Here is a 23,896-nt window from a genome sequence, read left to right on the forward strand (position 1 = left end):
TTTAAAAAAAGAGCAAAAAAACTTAAAAATATAAATACATGAAGAGAAAATAATCTAAAAAAGGACGGTAGCACCATCTTGTCACACCCTGTCCATTGTTTTCAAGGGCACCATGTGAGTAATCTCCTATACTGCTTATTGATGAATGAAGAATCTCCATATTTCAGTGACAAGTGTATCCACAGCTTTGTCCATTGTCTGTTGCAAGATGTTATGACTTCTTCATTTTTTACAAGTATTTGATTGAAATGGTAACAGAAAATAGTTCATAGCTGACCACGCACGTGTTGCAGTGTCAGACCACTGAAGTATTTGGACTAGTTTGATATCCATATTTTCCTGTCCTGTGCTGATCATTTTATCTCTTCATCATGACTACAGCCAATATTAACTAGGGCCTTTCCCCATATTCTAATTTTTGTCTGCCTCAACCACATTTCTCCTCCAGTGTTCCTTTCAACATCAATTTAACTTTTCCTGGAAGCATTACAGGTGTCCCAATAATTTGTCCCTTCTTCTGGTTAGACAGCAAGTGCAATTAAAGCCATATTTGAAAGGATGGTGCTTCAAGCCCCATCCACTCATTGAGATTTATGTTTCCCAGAATCTTTTTAAATTGCATAAAGTGAATGCCAGTAGTGTTTCTTTGAAAAGGCGTGGCCGATCTCCTTAACCAGTCTGACCTTGTGCTCTGTCCCTAATGACAGTATCATTGACTGATTTTATTTTCTTCTTCAAGTCCTTCCTCATCTGTTCCTTTCAGAATTTATTTTGCACTATATTTACCACCTTAATTGTCAGCATTCTTCAGCACTACTACATTTCAGCTTCTTCATTGCTGGATTTACAGCCATCTACAATTTTGTTGCACATGATGTTGTGTTCTACTACTGTGTCATCACAAATTTTGACATCAAGCAAACTGTTATTCTCATTCGTGCTACTCTTCATCACCTTTGTCTTAGCTTCACCTACCCTTAAGCCATATCCTGTGTTGTAAGTTTGCTGTTAAATTCCTTTCAACAAGTCTTCTGTCTTCATCACATCTAAGCAGAAGGACATTGTCATCATATTATTATGTAAAATTGGATGTTACGATAGTTATGACCATGAAAATACAGCCAGTGATCTCAGCTTCTGAACTTGTTCAAATAGTGTTGTTACCTGAATATTTCAGTATCATCCCCCTCCTTTACGTGACATGAAGTTTTAGAAGTGGCTTAGCCAGAAGCTGTGTACAAGACTATTCATTGTCAACACAGTTATCCAATCATCAAAATGAAAAAAAGAGTGAATCGATAAGCCTGATTATTACTCAGTTAGTCATTATAATTTGCTAATTGATGTAAGTAGTTGAGACTCAGAATACTGCGTCACATATTGAGCTGTATGAGAATATTCCAACGGGTTCTCCATTGGGACTGAGGGAGGTAGTGCAGTGATTAGCACACAGGACTTGCTGGCCATCATGATTGAGGTATTCTGTGATTTATCTAAATTGCTCGATGCAGATGTCGGGATGTTTCCTTCAAAAGGACACAGCTGCTTTCCTTCTCCATACTTCACTAATCTGAGCATGTGATCTGTCTGTAATGACCTTGTTGTTGACAGGACATCAAACAATAATCTCCTCCTCCACCTCCTCCTCCTCTCCTTTGGACAGAGTCGCAGTGTTACTTTTAAGATTTCCGGTTACATAATTTACCAAAATAGCTGTGCCTGATTTGCAGGTGGCCATTTTCCATGTTTTATTGTAGTATTCAAGTCAACCATCATCTATCTTGATACAGATTTGTTATTTAAATCACTTTTTTTCCAAAAAATGAAAGTAAGAGATGCATACCAACAATATTTGTTACAGAAGATGAGCAGCCAGTAACCAGCTGCTAAAACAAGAATAACTGGAGTACTGTCATTCATTATAAGTTATTTAAATAAACTGTCTCACATATAAATAGTAGATAATGTTAAACCTAGAAGAAACATTCTGTAAACATATGACCAGAAACAATACATTTTGGTATTCGGGCTATTCTGTCATGTATGTGTCTGCTGACTCTTCAGGAGATGCCGCCTTCAAATTTGGTTAGATCTAAGGGACACAATGCCCCCGTAGCATACGCATGTTGTCAATGGATGTGGGATACAGCATTATGTTCAAACATTCCCACAACCACAAATCTGAGACAAATGAGAAAGCCATGCTAATGGAGCTTCTCAACCAATCTGTCACTCATGAAATACTAGTATTTGCTTGTAACAATACGAGAGAAGGAAAGTTGCTACTCACCATATAGCGGAGGTGCTGAGTTGTGATAGGCACAATAAAAAGATTCACACAATCATAGCTTTCAACCATTAAGGCCTTTGTGAGCAGTAGACACACACACACACACACACACACACACACACTCACGCATGCGCAACTTGCACACACGTCTGCAGTCTCAGAGAGCTGAAACTATGCAAGCGACAGCGCCAGTGCGTGATGGGAGTGGTGATTGAGTGGGGGTAAGGAGGAGGCTGGGGTGGGGAGGGAGAGGGATAGTATGGTGGGAGTGGCGGACAGTGAAGTGTTGCAGTCTAGACGGAGGGCAGGATAGAAGGTGCGGAGGGAGGAGGGGTTAAATAACGGAAAGGAGAGAAATAAAAATAAAAAGAAATTAAAAGGCTGGGTGTGGCGGTGAAATGACGGCTGTGCAGTGCTGGAATGGGAACGGGGAGGGGGCTGGATGGGTGAGGACAGTGACTAACGAAGGTTGATGCCAGGAGGGTTACAGGGATGTAGGATGTATTGCAGGGAAACTTTCCCTGTTGACAAAGGCCTTAATGGCCGAAAGCTATGATTGTGTGAATCTTTTTATTGTGCCTATCAAAACTCAGCACCCCCGCTATATGAGGAGTAGCAACTTTCCTTCTCTCGTATTATTACATTCCATCCTGGATTTTCCATTGTTTGATAGTATTTGCTTGTGACGTTCGTGACATTGAAAATGGAGGGATGTCCAGTCAAATGTAAATTGCACCCATTGGCTTTCTGGAAAGGTAATGTTTTCATAGAGCATAGGTGGTCAACAGCTAAAGTTAACTTGTCTGGCAGATGTGTGACCCTATGAGTCTGTCACCCATAACTCCTGCCCACTAATAGTAGAGTGAAACAGCCGTCCTCATGTGGTTACTGTGGTAATTTATTATTCAGCACTGGGAATCCTGTCACACCTACGTAACTATAAAATACAAGCTGTGAACTGTATATGTTCAGTGCTGTCTCAGAATCTGTTGGCTGAATGTTAATCTGGCTTGAAAGTGTGCACACACTGTCAGTGGGGAGTGTGGCTTATGCTTCCAGCATCTCCAGTCCTGTGCGTCTTGGTTTCAATATCGCCATCTGCTTCTCTCCACATTCAGTTCTCTGTATCCGACAGATGAACTACGAGAGATTGACCTTGACCCCGTGTCCTTGTTGCGAATGATACTGTCTCTGCAAATTGCTGGAACAACATGCCGAGCATGCTTCCAGATACAATTTGGCATATATTACGTGTACCTGTCCATTAATGTGGTTGGCTTAACCTTAGTAGGTCTACCAATTCCATCCTGGAATAATAAGACTGTTTCCCTGTTCACATTATTTGCATTCTGAGGAAAAAATAATATTTTTCTGATCCTTACACAATCTTAAAATGGCATGTACAGAATGGCTGGTGTAGATGGACAGTTGTCTACCATGTCAGACAACAGCATCACAGTGAGATGAGTAAAACAGCCTACACAAGTACCGACCATTCTTTTTTTTCCTTTTTTTGATAATTATTACCAGATGGTTATAATTAAAGTACAGCTAATCACAGAGTCCCAGTGTGAGCCATAATTATCATATGGCAGCAAAACTTGGTAGATATGCTAATGCGTTAATGCGGAACCAATTGATTCTGGGAAACAAATTGTTCCAGTTGTGGCCACAACTGGAACAATTTGGTGTAAATCTGGTGCTGTACACTGCTTGTATTATGATGTGATACCCACACTGTCATTTGACAAGTTGTAAGGTGAGTGAACAGTATGGCTATTGAGAAGAGAGACTGTGCACTGTTGTTGAAACTGTTTTATGCAAATGGCAGCCATTACACGGGTGCATTGAGAGAGTATCACCATCTGAAGGTCTGAGGAGGGGCGCGGTGTTGTTATATGGTTCAAAGATTATGATGATGAATTTTGAAAACACCGCTGAGCTTGGTGTAGCACCTGGAAGAGAAGGCCACCTATCCCGGTGGAAGTTATTGAGAAGGTTGGAAGTTACTGACAAGGTTGCTGTTGCTGTAAATGACCGTGCACCATGTGCCTGGTTAATGCTGTTGCGCGTGCAATGTCGCACAAGTTGTCCATCCCATGGTCAACAGTATGGAAAATATTTTGTCTATTTTACACTAGTATCTATATAATATCCAAACAGTGCAGCAACTGAAACCTGACAATCCGCAGTAACATTCTGAATTTGCTCTTCAGTTTCAGGCGTAGACTGAAGTTGATGACAAGTGGCAGGGCAATATTCTGCGGAGTGATGTGGCACATTTTACTCTACAGGGTGCAGTGAATACACAGAATTGTCGAATTTGGGGCACTGTTACAGAGCATGTTGCGCATGAAGAGCCATTGTGCTTGTCTTAGGTGACTGTGTGATGTGGATTCACAAGCACCTTAATTCGCAATCTACTTGAAGAGAATACACCCGGTGGGCCTCTCACGTATACTGTGACATCTGCACATTATCAAAACCTTCTGTTACAGCAAGTAATCCTTGCTTTGGAAGAACAAAACTGTGTTGCACTTCATGTCACTCACACAGTCAAATATCTGCTAATTGCAGCCTTCCACAAATGTGGTATCTCCAGAGGTTTTCCAGAAGCATGGTCTACAAGATCACCCAATCTGAATCCGTGTGACTTTGGATTCTGGGAACATCTAAAAGAATGCGTTCACCAGGGACACATTTGATCTCTGCCTGCTCTGAAAGCTCGTATACAGGAACACATTGTTCAGATTCCACAGGAACTACTGCACGCAACTTTTAATCATGTCATTTCATGGATGCATTGTCTCATCAACATCTCAGCACCAGATTTGCAACAGGTGGCCATAATTGGAACTAATTTTTTTCCTGTGTAAATCAGTTCCACATTACTGCATGAACTTATCTGCCAAGTTTCGCTGCCATGTGCTAATTACAGTCCACAATGAATGTTAATTATAGCCACCTAGTATTTCCTGTAAGGAGTGGAACTTTTTAATACACAAATTTCTTGAATATGTGTCACATGATCCAGAATTTTGGGTGACTGTATCCTTCGGTATGTATCTGTTCTGCACTTTTCTTTTCTGTTAATTTCATTCATTCATTGTATTCAGTGGATCCCCTCTAGGAGGAGAGCCTTTATAGACATGGAACAAGTCAAGGTGCCCTTTAACATGCAAAATACAGAATTTAATCAACAATAAACTGTCACCCCACTGCTTAATGATATTCATGCATGTTAGAAAAATTTAATCAAGTTAATTAAAAAGAAAGTTGCTGTTGTGAAAAAAATTGCTGCCTCATCAATTATATTACACAGTTTGTTTATCTCCTGTTGGTAGCTTAAAATGTGCTTGATTATACCCTCACCTATAAATACAGATGTAACTATATGGTCCCAGAGATCTTTTTAAGCCTCAGAGCAACTGTGCCTGGGTTTCAGGCAGGATCCCCCATCTCGTTTGATGCTGAGGCACTATTCTGATACCATCAGAGCGCCTCCGCAATGCTGACAGAGTATAGGGGGAATTCCAAGTGGGCTGAGGTACGAACAAAAATTTGGATAGAGGAGGGAGGCATGCTAGGTTAGTCTGTGCACTTGTGCAGAGCCACTGTGGCAGGATGGCGTAGTGGTTAGCACATCTGCCTTGTGAGTGGGAGACCCGGGTTTGGGCCTCGGTACAAATTTTCAATTATCATTTTAATCTCCATAAATATATTGTGAGGACAGTCCTGTTTACAGTACATTACTACATGTGTAGCTTTACAACAAACACTGCTGCTTGCCATGTAGTTAATAAAACTTTTCAGTCACTGACTCTAGATATTAAGGTGCTTATTTACTTTCCATGTCTGGGAGAAAGATATAACACTTTCCCTCTCCAGAATTCTGCAACCTTTCTTAACTTTACAGTGGCATTGAAGACATCTTTCTGAGTAAAGGATTTGTTTTGGTATGTGACATCCTGAAGGTGTATAATATTGTACATCAGCTGTTTTGGGTTTTCAGTCTGCTTCTTCCATTTTGTTTCTCCTGGTACTCTGTGTCTTGTAAGTGGGGTTGCAGTGTAACGGTTGAAGCATACGTCTTCGGATTGGAGTAAGTCTGAGACACCTAGTAACTAAGTGGACTTGCTGACAGGAGAATCTTGGTATTTGCTCCCCATGTAGAAGTGACCAGCTTTCTTGAAATGTTGTTCCTGCTGCAGTTTGTGCCTTTCAAACCCATACTGTGTGTTCCAAAATGTAGTATGTGATGCAAAGTAATTTCCAGCTATTTTGGGGTGCCACAGTGCTGAATTTCCGATCCTCTCCACTTAATATTCAGTTTTCTTTTACTTCTTTCTGGATTGTGCTTGAGAAGGTTTAGATCTTAATATTCTCCCATTTCAGGTACGCTGCTTATTTTGACTCAACTTTCTCAAAGGTCCTCCCTAGGGCTGTCACAGCTGTGTCACCTTCATAGACAAACTGTCTTGCACCTGGAAGATCTGCCTAATCATTCATATAGATGTATAGAATCGATGACAACACACTGCCACAAGGTAGTATGTTTTTCTGGTTTCTCCAATGGCTCTCCTTATCTTGCAGCGTTACACAGAATCTTCTACTGTGGGGCGTGTCTCCAATTATGTTTGTCAGCCTGAAATCTCTTCTTATCTCAGTCACACTCATCTTCGTTGCTATAACATAACTTCTCTGGTCGTAATCCAGCTTGTTCTGAAATCATGTTTTCATTCAAACTTGATAAAATCTCTCAACGACTTTATACAGGTGACACAAAAGGGAGATCAGACGAAAATTCTTTGGATCTTTTTCCCAGTCTGAGAATGGTACGTCATGTCCTTCTCTCCATGGCTTAGGTATATGGGCAGATTCAACATATTCGTTCATTAATTTAACTAACAACTTTGGTCCGAAATTGTTCATTTGCTCTGTTCTTATATCATTTGGACCTTCAGCTCTGTTATTTTCCATTTGCGTAATGGCAATTCTCAGCTCTGTTGTAAAAGGCAAAATCAAAAGTTATTTTCCTCAATTTACTGTGTTAATCTCTTTGCTTGTAATTTTTTCTCTGTTTTTATATTTTTAAGTAGTTGGTGAGCTATTTCATTTGACATTACTAGGGTGGGTTCCTCTGGTGGTTTTTTGGATCATGATAGATTTTTAATTAGTTTCTATGCCCTTATACTGTTTTGAACCATATCCAGGTCAGCTAAAATATTGGACCATTCTTCTCCTGCAATACATGCAATTAGCTCTTTACCTTCTGAAATGGTGTCTTTAGCTAATGGGTCTTTTTCATATTTATCTTGATATATCTTAAGTAGGCTTACTGAGACTTGGTTGAAGTTGGATTCAGATCATTTGTAGAAAGAATGGCAAAAGAGGTACATTTTAATTTTCTGATTTGGTAAGAATTTCGAATTTCTTGCCTAATATTTGATAGGAGCTTGTTAAACATCTTACAACCACAGTAAGTAACTCCATTCTGAGCCCTGGATGAACTGAAAATTATTTTTGTGGCTTCTGTATTGTGACTGTGTATACTGCAGTTCTGTTGAAACTGGTTTTTGTTATCAGCAACAAAAATCATTAAGAGCTAAATATATTGGGAAGTGAGTGTAAGGATTCCAAGATCCTTAAAAATGCTTTTGCCAAATGTGTGGTTATCTATTTTACACCGAATTCTTACTGCTGGCTTCTACTGAACAAACACTTTATTTGCTTTAGATGCACTGCCTTACCATAAGACAGTAGAGAGTGAAAATATGCAAAACAAGTCAACATTCTTGTGTTTAGGTCAATGCAATGAGAGCTACTGCAGATAGAGTGTGGAGGTTATGAAGTAAGAGCAGGCCAGTCCAACCACAGTGAGAGTGGCTCATCTCACTTGATAACTGTTGTGAAGTTTTTGAATATGTGTTGGCTTTTAAAATTAAGATGCCTGCTAATGACCACCACATATGATTGCCCTGCATATTTGTTCCCCTACATATTTCTTCGCATCTGACACTTCAGATATAAAAATTTAGAAGCAACTTTGACCTCACATCTTTTAAATTTGGTACAGTCATTCTCTCTCTCTCTCTCTGCCCCCCCCCCCCCCCACCCCTCCCACCACCACTTGACCCTTTTAAAGAAGTCAGTATTCCATACAGCCAACATGAAGTAAAGACTGCTTTAAAAAAAATTATAGTGGCTGAGGATCCAGAAGCAGCAGTGTCTGGTGTGGCAGTTGAAGATAGCAAAACAAAAGCCAAAGTTTTAAATTTTACATTTAAGAAATCATTCACGCAGGAGAATCATACAAGCATATCACTGTATGACCATTGAATGGACTCCCATATGGGCAATCACATAATAAGCATCCCTAGTGTAGAGAAACAAGTGGAAAGAGTTGAAAGCAAATAAGTCACCAGGTCCAGATGGAATCCCAATTCAGTTTTCCAAAGCATAATCTATAGCATTGACTTTTACTTGGCTTACATTTATCATGAATCTCTCACCAAGCACAAAGTCCCAAGTGATGGAAAAGCGGCTCAGGTGGCTCCTGTATATAAGGAGAGCAAAAGAATGGACCAGCAAAATGACAGATTTGCTTGTGTGAAACTCAGCTTGCCCTTTTCTCACATGATATACTGTGAACTATGGATGAAGGACAACAAAGATTCCATATTGGTAGCTTTCTGGAAAGCACTTAACACATTAACCCTATAGCAAGCTGTTAAAGAAGGTATGGTGACATGGAATAGATTCACATATATGTGAGTGGCTTGAAGACTTTTTAAGTTATATAAACCAGTATATTGTACTTGACAGTAAGACTGAGAGACAAGAGTATCATCAGGAGCGCCACAGGAAAGTGTGACAGGACCACTATTATTCTTGATATACATCAATGATGGGACAGCAGTGCCCTATAGTTGTTTGCTGATGATGCTATGGTGTACCCTAAGTTGTCAAAGTTGAGTGACTGTAGGAGGATACAAGATGACTTAAAAAAAATGTTGATGTGATGAATGGCAGCTAACTCTAAATATAGAAAAATGTAAGTTAATGCAGACGAGTAAGAAATGTCCAGATACTGCATTAATAGTGTCCTATTTGACACAGTCATGCCATTGAAAAATATTTGGACGTAACATTGCAAAGTGGTATTAAATGGAACGAGCACGTGAGGATTGTGGTAGGGAAGGCAAGTTGTCAATTTCAATTTATTAGGAGAGTTCTAGGAAAGTGTGGTTCATATGTAAAGGGGACCACATATAGAACACTAGTGCAACCTATTCTTGAGTACTGCTTGAGTGTTTGGGATCTGTACTAGGTCAGATTTAAGGGAGGCAGGTGACCAGATTTGTGACTAGTAAGTTCAAACAAGATGGAAGTTTTACAGACATGCTTCAGGAACTCAAATGAGAATCCCTGTTCTTTTCAAGGAAGACTGCTGAGAAAATTTAGAGAACCATCATTTGAAGCTGACTGAATAACAATTCTACTGCCTCCAGCATACACTGTGCATAAGGGCCATGAATATATGAGAGATTAGGGCTCATGTGAAGGCATATAGACAGCCTATTTGTGAACAGAAAGGAAAGGAAAGGAAAGGAAATGGCTGCCACATCCCATACAGTGGATTGTGGAGTACCTGGACAGATGTAGATGTAAAAATGGTCATTATTGCAGCCACCATGGACTGATACACACACACACATGCTAATGTGATATTTTGAGGCCTGATGACTGTCTTTTAGATTGAACCTGGCAGCACAATACAGAGATTCACTTTTCAGCATTTGGTATGGTTTCCAAAATTGCTTTTGTACACACATTTTGCCTGACGTAAGAAATATTGTTTGGTTGGGCATTCACAAAGTAATTTAATGTAAATACAAAACTGATTGTAAATTTGAAAAAGAGGTTGTGGTGACTGACAGATCTGTTGCAACACAGTCAGATAAAATATAGTATTTTTTAAGCAGAAGCAAAAACAGCAACATTACACACACATTTATCTTCCCCATATCTCACACCTGCATTTACATTTGGTCCTAGGTGCACAGAAAATGGACTACATATGAAAAGGCAAACTTTATCTACACAATATTGCATTGAGGATGGTTTATACATACCTTTATTTGTACCAAATTATGTAACAACATTGCATATATACAACTTTATAACACTGACAGAAAGACTACCAGTGATGTGTGATAATAAAAATAATTTTTACATTTATGTGTTGATTACTTACACATCATATGTACATAAACATATACAAATAAACAGCTCTATTCATATAATTAGAAAACATACATAGAAAATAAAAAATAGCTACTGAATTAACTATAAAAAAAGGAATGACTTCAATAACATAATACAGTAACATCGAACATAAGAACAAGTAATGGGGAAAGAAACAAATTTATTACACAAAGATCATCTGTAATAAGTACTGGCCTGGAAGACTCACTGATTTTCATAAGGTCTTGTCATCATACACTGTGAAATATAAAGTATATGACTGAATGTAGTCAACAAAATTTGTCTTCTCAAATATCACATTTCATAATTTGTATTAGGGGATGCATTCAGAATGTAATATTTCTTATAATATTGAACAGCAGAGCTTTCTGTATGGAGAACAGACAGTATTATTTTCTTGTTACAGTGGTAAATGAAAATATAAGTTGAAATTAAAATTTGTTCCACTTTTTTCTTGTCAAACAGGTTCACAGTTGTGCTGAAACAAATAACAACCTTCCATTTAAATATACTGGCAGACAAAAATAATAATTACACAAGTATTACATAAATGTCTGAAACTTCTATTCCTCTCTGCTTGTTTATAATATAAATACGCAAAGAATAGCCTAGTGATATGTTCATTTTGGGTGAAACATGTCCTTGACTGATATTTCAGTATAACTTACATTGCCTGCAAATGCACCAGAACACACATGTAGCACCAGGTTAACTCCAAACAACAGCCTTGTCTGCAGCATCAAACTGTGTAAATCAACAGTTCATATCTTAGTTCATTTGATTTATAAACAATACAACAGATTCTCACAGTGAAAACTGGAACAGAATGTAACAGGCACATTTCTCTTATGTTAATTTATACTAGTCCATCTTCCTTTTTATTCTTCCATGAGCCATCTCTCAGTTGAGCACGCAGTACTTTACCAGATGGATTGCGTGGAATTTCACTGATAAACTCTACACCGCCAGCAAGGCGTTTATAACGGGCGACTCGGGGAGTTACGTGTTCTTCAACAGCCTCGGCCGTCAACTTCTGCTCAGATTTGAGTACGATGAATGCCTTTGGCACTTCTCCACTAATCTCATCTGGCATACCGACCACTGCAACATCTGCTACTTCAGGCAACTCCATGATGATGCTCTCGAGTTCTGTTGGTGACACCTGAAATGGAAAAGGTCATTAGATTTGTGTCAGAGTTACAGAGAGCAGTGGGTTGCAAAGAAAATGTATTACATTGTACAGCACTATGGAGAAGAGTTTCAGAGTACTGTCTGCTCACACCACATTTCTTTTATTAATACTGGTTTTGCTCATATACTATCTGATAAGACGTATCCACACAGTTATTAGTGGAAATTAATACAAGAGGGGTCCACTCTTCACCTCTATGTCATCTCAAACCCTGCTGCAGACACTTTTAACGAGGTGTCAGAATGTTTGTGCAGGAACAGGATCCCATTCTTCCTCGGGAAATGAAAGTGGAGACGGTAGCGACATTGGATGTTGGGGTCTAGAGTGAAGTCAAGATTCTAACTCATCTCGAAGGTGTTCCGTTGTGTTCAGGTTGGGACTCTGGACAGACCAGTCTCTTTCAGCAATATTATTGTCCACATAGGGTAGCCTCACAGATGTTGCCTTATGACCGAGAGAATTGTCACACTGATACGGTCATTCTCTCTAAAGGGTTCCTTTACTGTACATAGTACATAGTACATAGTACTGTAAAACAAGTTCCATACCCTTCCCACTACTGCTATTCTACTAACACCAATATACTACCTGCATCCTATTATTATACTGGTGGGTCCACCTCCTGTGATATCTAGTGGTCAATTCCACATTACATAGGTGTGGGCAGATACATTTGATCAGAAAATGTACCGTTGTACACCATTCTTGTATTTACACTTACATGTCAGTGTAAATGGAGATATTAATCAATGGACAGAGAACTATCTAGGCATATCTTTCGGTTACTAACTATTTACAAGCAAGAATATAATCTTTTTCTGCAAGAAAAACGAAATTACAGTTTTGTTTAAATAACTAAGGAGTCTTTCTTACTGTATAATATACAACTATAGGAAATCAATTGATATCTGCAGAACAAGAATACTAAAATTCAGACAATTTATGAAAGGGTAGGATTACAATATACATTTTTTTTTTTTTTTTTTTTTACCGTTGCTACATTGTACCAGACAACTGGCACAGATCACAACATTTGCAGAAAGTATGTAATATATGCCATTGGTTTTGAACACACATTACCACACAGAGAGAGTTTTGAGAACAGAAGATATTAAAAAATCTGCTTTTATTCTGTATCAGAATTTTTAAATTTGCTAAAACAGTAATTTTCCTTCAAAGATAAGTCAGTCAGCTACATGTAGAATGTAAAAATGTTTATTTATTTTACTTTTTTGTTTATTTTGCATGTTATGTTACACTGGCTTGCCCAATAGCACTAGTACATAAACCTCTACAGTATGCTAAAGCTGGACCAATAAATACACAACACAAATGATCCAAATGAAATCGAGCCCCCACCAAAATGCTGATATTTTGAAATCAGTTTCCTGATAGACTTTAAATAAACTGTAGTAATATCCACAGCCTTCCGCAGAAATTTTTCCAGGAGGGGACGAGATTGGAAACTTGTCATTTTTTACATAACTGACTCAGTGAGTCTTAAAAAAAGTTATTCTCCAAGAGCTAAATTTGACATGTATACAAGACTTAGTGTACCCCAGAAGCTTGAAACTTTAGTGTCTTTAAGGCAGAGCACATTGGTGATTACACTGTAAGAATATTCAGTGATACATGCAAAGTACTTCTTTTTATGTTATTAACATAAATATGGATGCCAGTTTTTGACTTAATGATTTGAAATTACATTTTTATATGATTAAATCCATGGTATCTGCCAAGTTATGATGAAGAAAATACCCACAAAAATAAGTTGGGTTCAAACCGAAAATTAAAAATCTGAAATAGACAAAAAAGTTGATGTGATAAAGAGAAAATATCAACAAAAATGTCACAGTAATACCCCTCAAAATGGAGAAACGGGGAATAAACATTTAAAAATGCTTATTCAAGTTTGACGCCATATATAACACTCTTTTTGATCATAAAACTTAATGTGTGTTCATGTTAATAGATTTATTGTGTTACTTACATGATTTCTGTTTTTTTAGTGTAGACTTGAATAATGAATTTGAACAAAATGTGTTTTTGAAAGCTGCATGTTTTTGGGGTTGGTTAGGTAAGGTGTAGGCCAAAGCCAGTAGTCGGCTAGATGGAGGTGAGAAGCCTCTGAAAACTATCCTCATATTTGCCAGAAGAATCAACTCTTAGCAGCCTACAACTGCTCCAAGCTTATCTTCGCCTCTTCAGTTTTTCATATGATTGTGCAGCATGCCAACTGGAATGCAGAATACGAGGGTCATTGCAAAAGTCACAGCAACTAATTTTTGTCTCAGAAATGGCAATGAATTATGCAAATGGAAGATTAGTTCATGTGTAGGTATTACATGTATGGAGATGGCTGAACATGCACGCACGCGCGCGCGTGCCCGCTCGCACACACGCACACACACACACACACACACACACACACACACACACACACAACAACACCACCACCACAATAAAGTTCATAAATACATAGCACAATAAAAAAAGATGAAAAAAAGTTTATCGTTGCAAACGTATTCTACTGCCAATTGTAACTGTACACAATAATACATTCCTAGGAATTCAACTGGATAAAAATTTATAATGGGGCTCGTATATACAGAACCTTGCAAATAAATTAAATAGCCGAAAATTTTCAGTGAGGATATTGTATAACGCTACCAGTATGGTGAAAAGTAGTATAAGACAGATACATTGAGTCATTAATAAGGTAAGAAACTGTATTTTGGGATAACTCAAACCATGCTTGTGAAATATTAAACCTTCAGAAAACCATCACTAGAAGTATGCGCAATGTAGGATGAAGAAAATCACATTGCCCATTCCTAAAACACCTAAGTATATTATGTGTTCCCTCACTATACATCTATGAGCTGATTATCTTTGTGCACAGTAACTTTGGTTTATTTGTAGCAAGCCATTTTCAACATGATTACAACACCAGAAATCAAAGTAATTTTATGCTGCCCAGCCACTGTTTAAAACTTCATGCTAAAACGTCCACAGTACATGAGTATGAAAATTTATAACAAAGTGAAAGGAAGAGAATTGCTCAGTACAAATTTAAAACCTAGAGTAGAAATGCTACTGTTCAGTAGAAGAATTCATGAATGATGACCTGAAAGGATTTGGCACAATTTTGCATGAATAGAGTGACAACTAAGAAAACTCAAGTTGCATAGTGATTGCTAAAGCTATAGTGTTTTTCGTCTTAGTTGGCAATTTTAAATCCTCTGTTTAGTGGAGTTGCAGGCAGTGAATGCTAGTAATTTGCATGGATTGTGTGATTGTATCCATACTCCCCTCCCTTTGCAGATGCCTATCATAACACTCGTCTACAAAATTGGAGATAAGCAAACAACCTCCAATTACAAACCTATATCACTCTCCAATCTTTTTGAAAATGTTTGAGAAAGTGGTCTTACATAGAATAGTGACTCAATTAATGGGGCAGAATTTGGTAAATGCCATAGAATAGTGATTCAATTAACGGGGCAGAACTTGGTAAATGCCACTCAATTCAGCTTTTGTTAAGGGTCCTCCACAGAGAAAGCAATATGAGACCTCACAAATTAAGTCTTGACAGAGATAAACAAGAAAAATTATACTGTGTTGGAATATTTTGTGGAAAAAAAAAAAAAAAAAAAAAAAAGAAAAGAAAAGAAAAACATAAACCAGTGGGTATTGTTGATAGTCTGTGTCACAGGCATGAAAACAACTTCAGGAGGGAAAAACATAACATGTGGAGTTTCACAAGGATCAGTAATGTGTCCACTGTTGTTTCTAACACATACATAAATGATGTTCCAATGACACTAAATGGCATTTCAGAAACTCTGTTTGCTGGTGACATATAATCATACTAATCTGGGGTCCAATCTCAACCTTAGCACATGTAGCTCAAACGATCACTGTATGGGCTTGCACTTTCATTCTTAATCTTGCGTAGACTCATGCCAGATGATTTAAAACAAGCAAAAATTACCTGCTAGCCTCTGAAAGTATTTGTATGGAGTGTAGCCATGTATGGAAGTGAAACATGGACAATAAATAGTTTGGACAAGAAGAGAATAGAAGCCTTTGAAATGTGGTGCTACAGAAGAATGCTGAAGATTAGATGGATAGATCATGTAACTAATGAGGAAGTATTGAATAGGATTGGGGAGAAGAGGAGTTTGTGGCACAACTTGACAAGAAGAAGGGATCGGTTGGTAGGACATGTTCTGAGGCATCAAGGGATCACCAATTTAGTATTGGAGGGCAGCATGGAGGGTAAAAATCGTAGAGGGAGACCAAGAGATGAATACACTAAACAGATTCAGAAGGATGTAGGCTGCAGTACGTACTGGGAGATGAAGAAGCTTGCACAGGATAGAGTAGCATGGAGAGCTGCATCAAACCAGTCTCAGGACTGAAGACCACAACAACAACAACAACAACAACAACAACAGCCTCTGAATTAAATATTAGCAGTCATATACAAAATGAACACCCTGCATAAAATTCCTTGGGATCCAGTTAGCATATTCTGCCATTAGAAGCTTTTCTTGGTGTGTTTACCTAAACACAAGGGCATTGGTCTATTTTGGATATTTTCAGTCCTTGTTGCCTTATGGAATTATTCTCAGAGAGAGTGCACCGGTTTTAATTGCTAACTATAAAATTATCTGTGATCTGCACAATCACAATAAAAGACAGAAGAGTAATTTTCATGTAGACTTTGACATTTTGTCTTTGTCACAGAGTGGAGCTGTGTACACTGGTGAGAAGAAATTCAACGAGCTCACGCTCCCACCTGACATAAAGAAAGAAGTTGGACATCTCTACCAATTCCAAAGAAAAACAGAAACATGCCTCACTGGCATCACAATATACAGAGTCAAGAAATGAAAAGTTCTGGTAGCTACTTGGCAAATGAAACTGTTTGTTGAAAAGTTGTGTGACAAGTAATAATGTACTGTAAATAGTACTCAGTATTTACAAATGTAGGTAAATATTTTCTTTAAGAATAACATTGTAATTACAGAAGCTACCAACCAATAGCAGATGAAAAGCAGCTATCTACTAAACCTGAGAAATTTGCAGTTAATCAAAATAGCAGCTTTACTTGGTTAAATTTAGCTGGCATCATCATGAGTTGTATTAAGTAGTATAGTGATCATTTAATATTAATATAGGCTACTGGCCATTAAATTTGCTATACCACGAAGATGATGTGCTACAGACATGAAATTTAATCAACAGGAAGAAGATGCTGTGAGGTGCAAATGATTAGCTTTTCAGAGCATTCACACAAGTCTGGCGCCAGTGGCGACACCTACAACATGCTGACATGAGGAAAGTTTCCAACCAATTTCACATACACAAACAGCAGTTGACCAGCATTGCCTGGTGAAACATTGTTGTGATGCCTCGTGCAACAAGGAGAAATGCGTACCATCACGTTTCCGACTTTGATAAAGGTCGGATTGCAGCCTATCACGATTGCGGTTTATCGTAAAGCGACATTGCTGCCCGCGTTTGTCGAGATCCAATGACTGTTAGCAGAATATGGAATCGGTGGGTTCAGGAGGGTAATATGGAGGGTAATACTGGATCCCAAGGGCCTCATATCACTGGCAGTCGAGATGACAGGCATCATATCTGCATTGCTGTAATGGATTGTGCAGCCACGTCTCGATCTCTGAGTCAACAGATGGGGACGTTTGCAAGACAACCACCATCTGCACAAACAGTTTGACAATGTAAACAGCAGCACAGACTATCAGCTTGGTGACCATGGCTGCGGTTATCCTTGATGCTGCATCACAGACAGGAGCACCTGCAATGGTGTACTCAATGACGAGCCTGGATGCACGAATGGCAAAACGTCAGTTTTTTTAATGAATCCACGTTCTGTTTACAGCACCATGATGGTCACATCTGTGTTTGGCGACATCACGGTGTACGCACATTGGAAGCGTGTATTCGTCATTGCCATACTGGCGTATCACCCTGCATGATGGTGTGGGGTGCCATCGTTTACACGTCTCGGTCACCTCTTGTTCACATTGACAGCACTTTGAACAGTGGACGTAAAATTTCAGATGTGTTACAACCTGTGGCTCTACCCTTCATTCGATCCCTGCGAAACCCTACATTTCAGCAGGGTAATGCACGACTGCATGTTGCATGTCCTGTATGGGCCTTTCTGGATACAGAAAATGTTCGACTGCTGCCCTGGCCAACACATTCTCCAGATCTCTCACCAATTGAAAACGTCCGGTCAATGGTGGCCGAGCAACTGGCTTGTCACAATACGCCAGTCAGTACTCTTGATGAACTGTGGTATTGTGCTGAAGCTGCATGGGCAGCTGTACCTGTACACGCCATCCAAGCTCTGTTTGACTCAACGTCCAGGCGTATCAAGGCCGTTATTACGGCCAGAGGTGGTTGTTATGGGTACTGATTTCTCAGGATCTATGAACCCAAATTGCGTGAAAATGTAATCACATGTCAGTTCTAGTATAATATATTTGTCCAATGAATACCCGTTTATCATCTGCATCTCTTCTTGGTGTAGCAATTTTAATGGCCCGTAGTGTACTATAAGCATTAAGTTTCTTGACGTTCCATGTCTTTTGTTAGTGTGTACCCCTTGTAATTCCACATCCCTGGATGTACCCCTTCCTCTTCTTCTCCTCAATGGAGAAGTAGCTATTTGCATTGATCTAACTAGATTACCTGATGTAATTAGGAAGATTATCTGACAAAAGGCATCTGCCAAATGTCTGACTCCTCCACCTACAAGATCTGCCACACTGATCCTTTCCCAGAAGTCCAGTATAACCTCTGATCCCCAATCAAACCCTTAGACACATCCCAGAATCCCTCCCCTGACAAAATTCACTAATCTGACAGTACTGGACATCTCATTCTAGCTAATTACTGTGCTCCCACCAAAAGTATCTCCACTCTTACTGACCGACACCTCCAACCGATTGCCAGTATCCTTGCCTCCCACGTTAAAGATATGAACACTTCTTTCACTGACTGTCAAGATTCTCCAAACCAATATCACCTGGATCTCTACTTATCACTGTTGATGTAACTGCTCATACATCAACATTCCACACACCTGCTGCTATCAGACACATCTTCTCCTGATATTCTCCCAACTCCCAACTCACTACCCCATTCCTTATAAATCTGACTATGGTCAGGCCACTGGCAGAACATCCCTAACACTTCAGACAGTGGTCCTGTGTAGCTCTCCTACAACTCCAGGTTACATGTGGTCATCCAATAAGCAACTAACACAGTTAACAACAAACAGCTGCATAGCAGCACCAGAAACATGGTCACCTGACCCTTAACAATAACTACACCTTCACTCATAACTACTTCTCCTTTGATGGGAAGATACAAAAACAAATCTGCAGCATGGTCACAGGAACCCTCCTATGCCAATCTGTTTGGCGGCCGCATAGAGCAGTGGCTCCCAACCTTTCTTTGACTACAACCCCTGAGTACAATCAGATATAAGCTGGTAACACCTCCCCCACCCCCCTCCCCGCCGCCACTTCCAACACCATCGCCACTTAAGCAACTAACTAAATGAAAAATAATTTTCTTTGAACTCTTATTTTCAAAATGATGAAGAATAAATAATATTTAGTTTCCATAGGGACTAATGAGTCATTGAGACCGTTGGTACAGCTTATACTAATAACTGTTTTTATATTTGTTTGTACTCAGTCATTGTACAAAACAGATAATGCTCCAAATCTATTCAGTTCTCATTTTTACTTTCATTGCTATCATAATCAAAAATCTAGTTTCACATTGCTAGAATCATTGATGAAGCATTTCCCAGTGCATCACAAATGCTCCTTACAACTACTTCTCGGTACATTAAGTTAACTACTTACATTGAGGGTACGCACTTTTTACAAAACATGCTTCCCCTGCACCATTCCTCTCCTTAGCAACACTTGCTTTGCCTGCACCCTGTGCCCCATTTAAAAACAACCAAATTAAAATGTGTGCACTGTACATCATTGTTTGTAAATGACTTGATTGCCACACTACTCCTTCTAAGCTGGCAGAAATTGGAATACATCCAAGCTGCTAATGCTTCACATCTTACCACTATAATAATAATAATAATAATAATAATAATAATAAATGTACGGCACTATGCTAGCCCTTACGACGACACTGTTTTGTTGTGCAATTTATGGTCTATTGCAGGAACTGTCCAGAACTTGGAGAAGAGATTTTGTCCAGAACTTGGAGAAGATATAATAGAGGGAAACAGTCCACGTGGGAAAAATATATCTAAAAACAATGGACATGCGCGTGCGTGTGTGTGTTAGTAAAAATCTAACAATGGAAAATCCAGGGTGGAATAATGACAATATAATGAAAAGATAGATTGCTACTCACCATAAAGAGGAGATACTGAATCACATAAAGGCACAACAAAAAAACTGCTAAACATCTGAGCTTTTGGTCAAAGAACCTTCTTCTAAAGTAAAAAAAAACTGCCTCAGGCCCCTGAGGTCAGACTGCAAGCAACTGTGCCTGTTGGAAGAAGCAATCTGTGGGTGGCTGGGTTGAGGAGGAGACTGGGGCATTGGGAAGGGGGGAGGGGAGGGGAATGGGGGGGGGAGGTAGTAGTGTAGAGGTGGAGGAAGAGGTTGTAGTGTGTAGAGCTGCTTCTGGGAACATGCAGGGACATGGTGGGGCAGGGCAACACCGACTCTCCTTTGAGTCAGTGTTGGGCAGGGCAGGGGGAGGTTTGAGGGCAAGGAGAGGGAACGAGAGCGGAAAAGATGAGAGAAGCACAAGAGGGGAAAGAAAGATACTAGTGAGTGCATTGGTGGAATAGTAGTCTGTGTAGTGCTGGAGTGTGAGCAGGGAATTAGACAGGTAAGTGGAGGATAGGAACTACCAAATGTTGAGACCAGGAGGATTGTGAGGGCCTTTGTTAGCCCTTGTCTTTCACCCACTTGTACCCTTTCCTGCTCCCACTCCAGCACTATCTTCCATTCCAATGAGTCAGAAAAGGTTCTCTGAGACCAAAGAAAAGATTGTCAGATCAGATCAAATGTCAAAGCCATGCTGATTGTTTTCTTTGACTTTGAAGGATTACTTCATCATGAATTTGTGCCATGGGAAAAAACTGATAATCGATGGTGCTATCAGAACATGTTGCAACACCTGCGAGAAAATAAGAAAAGGAAACTCTCTGAAATGCGGCGAGACAATTCGTGGCTCTTGCATCACGATAACATATCTGCAAGGATGAAGATTTGCCATGATACACGAGATAAAAGAAAATTCGCAGACAGTACTTTGTGTGATCCAGCAAGAGGCATACTGAGACTGCTTCTGGAAATGGAAACAGCATTGGGAGAGGCATATTGATTGTGGAGCAGAGTATTTCGAAGGCAACCATGTACAATAAGTAAAAGGTAAGGGCAGAAAAATTTTGTGAACATAGTTTCAGAATTTTTGAACAGACTTCGTAACATAGTTTCAGAATTTTTTGAACAGATTTCATATACCATGATTACATAAAATTGCTACATAATTATTCACACTGTATTCTGCTAAACTTTATTCTCCTACACAATTTTCAGGCTTCTAGAGATAATGGTATAAGTAGTATTTGGGAAAACATTTTATTTCAATTGATATTAATGACTTAAGAGTTATATAAACCATGAACATATCAAAATTTGATCTCATTAATAATTGTTTTTTTTTTTTAAGGTTGACATACAGTGTTTAAAAGTCCTCATTGTTGTCCTTCTGAAGCAAATATTATTTTTTCTGAAAATTGTGTAGTTCAAAAGTTATTTCTATTCAAAATTATTACACTCTAGAATGTTCTACTACCTTAAAATGTAATACTTTTCAAAATTCAGTATTATAGTTTTGTAGCCCTAATTTGTCCAGTTTCAAAAATGTGTTTTTTCCTATAATAGTGCATTCAGTTGTAAAATTTTCACATCAGAAAACCGGAATTTCCATAAAATTCTTTGGGGATTTTGTAGCTCCAAGTGCACACCAAAAGTTCTGTCTCATGAAACAGAACTATTATTTGTATTAATTTAAGGATCTTAATTTAAGGATATTCAACCCCCACCCCATGAACCAAGCACCTTGCTGATGGTGGGGAGGCTTGCGTGCCTCAGCGATACGGATGGCCGTACCATAGGTGCAACCACAACGGAAGGGTATCTGCTGAGAGGCCAGACAAATGTGTGGATCCTGAAGAGGGGCAGCAGCCTTTTCAGTAGTTGCAGGGCAACAGTCTGGATGAATGACTGATATGGCCTTGTAACACTAACCAAAACAGCCTTGCTGTGCTGGTACTGCGAACAGCTGAAAGCAAGGTGTAACTACAGCTGTAATTTTTCCCGAGGGCATGCAGCTTTACTGTACCGTTAAATGATGATGGCGTCCTCTCGGGTAAAATATTCCAGAGGTAAAATAGTCCCCTATTCGGATCTCCGGGCGGGGACTACTCAGGAAGACATCGTTATCAGGAGAAAGAAAACTGGCATTCTACGAATCGGCGCGTGGAATGTCAGATCCCTTAATTGGGCAGGTAGGTTAAAAAATTTAAAAAGGGAAATGGATAGGTTAAAGTTAGATATAGTGGGAATTAGTGAAGTTCGTTGGCAGGAGGAACATGACTTTTGGTCAGGTGAATACAGAATTATAAATACAAAATCAAATAGGGGTAATGCAGGAGTAGGTTTAATAATGAATAAAAAATAGGACTGTGGGTAAACTACTACAAACAGCATAGTGAACGCATTATTGTGGACAAAATAGGCACGAAGCCCATGACTACCACAGTAGTACAAGTTTATATGCCAACTAGCTCTGCAGATGACAAAGAAATTGATGAAATGTATGATGAGATAAAAGAAATTATTCAGGTAGTGAAGGGAGACAAAAATTTAATAGTCATGGGTGACTGGAATTCGAGAGTAGGAAAAGGGAGAGAAGGAAACGTAGTAGGTGAATATGGATTGGGGGTAAGAAATGAAAGAGGAAGCCGTCTGGTATAATTTTGCACAGAGTATAACTCAATCGTAGCTAACACTTGGTTCAAGAATCATAAAAGAAGGTTGTATACATGGAAGAATCCTGGAGATACTAAAAGGTGTCATATAGATTATATAATGGTAAGACAGAGATTTAGGAACCAGGTTTTAAATTGTAAGACATTTCCAGGGGCAGATGTGGACTCTGACCACAACTATTGGTTATGAATAAAACTGAAGAAACTGCAAAAAGGTGGGAATTTACAGAGATGGGACCTGGATAAACTGACTAAACCAGAGGTTGTTCAGAGTTTCAGGGAAAGCATAAGGGAACAATTGACAGGAATGGGGGAAAGGAGTACAGTAGAAGAAGAATGGGCAGCTCTGAGGGATGAAGTAGTGAAGGCAGCAGAGGATCAAATAGGTAAAAAGACGAGGGCTAGTAGAAAGCATTGGGTAACAGAAGAAATATTAAATTTAATTCATGAAACGAGAAAATATAAAAATGCAGTAAATGAAGCATGCAAAGAGGAATACAAACATCTCAAAAATGAGATCAACAGGAAGTGCAAAATGACTAAGCACGGATGGCTAGAGGACAAATGTAAGGATGTAGAGGCTTGTATCACTAGGTGTAAGATAGATACTGCCTACAGGAAAATTAAAGAGACCTTTGGAGAGAAGACAACCACTTGTATGAATATCAAGAGCTCAGATGGAAACCCAGTTCTAAGCAAAGAAGGGAAGGCAGAAAGGTGGAAGGAGTATATAGAGGGTCTACACAAGGGTGATGTACTTGAGGACAATATTATGGAAATGGAAGAGGATGTAGATGAAGATGAAATGGGAGATACATACTGCTTGAAGAGTTTGACAGAGCAGTGAAAGACCTGAGTCGAAACAAGGCCCCGGTAGTAGACAACATTCCATTAGAACTACCGACGGCCTTGGGAGAGCCAGTCCTGACAAAACTCTACCATCTGGTGAGCAAGATGTATGAGACAGGCGAAATACCCTCAGACTTCAAGAAGAATATAATAAATCCAATCCCAAAGAAAGCAGGTGTTGACAGATGTGAAAATTACCGAACTA

At 39.1% G+C, this 23,896-nt stretch overlaps 1 protein-coding gene across 2 annotated transcripts in view; it reads right to left on the reverse strand.

The window, feature by feature from the left end:
• Positions 1 to 10,434: 10,434 nt before the first annotated feature.
• LOC126106526 (probable 4-coumarate--CoA ligase 1) overlaps positions 10,435 to 23,896 on the reverse strand; it is a 446,932-nt gene continuing 433,470 nt past the window's right edge. Inside the window, exons 8-9 of one of the 2 annotated variants that reach the window (XR_007523361.1) lie at positions 11,227 to 11,720; positions 10,435 to 11,036 (exon numbers count right to left, since the gene is read on the reverse strand). Coding sequence is in view for 1 of the 2 variants with exons in the window: in XM_049912853.1 (XP_049768810.1) it covers positions 11,415 to 11,720 (306 nt within the window). In the remaining variant the exon portion in view is untranslated. Of the gene's footprint in view, positions 11,721 to 23,896 lie in introns of both variants that reach the window. The other variant, XM_049912853.1, reaches the window with a different exon arrangement.

This window comes from Schistocerca cancellata, chromosome 10 (assembly GCF_023864275.1).
Source record: "Schistocerca cancellata isolate TAMUIC-IGC-003103 chromosome 10, iqSchCanc2.1, whole genome shotgun sequence".
Taxonomy (NCBI): domain Eukaryota; kingdom Metazoa; phylum Arthropoda; class Insecta; order Orthoptera; family Acrididae; genus Schistocerca; species Schistocerca cancellata.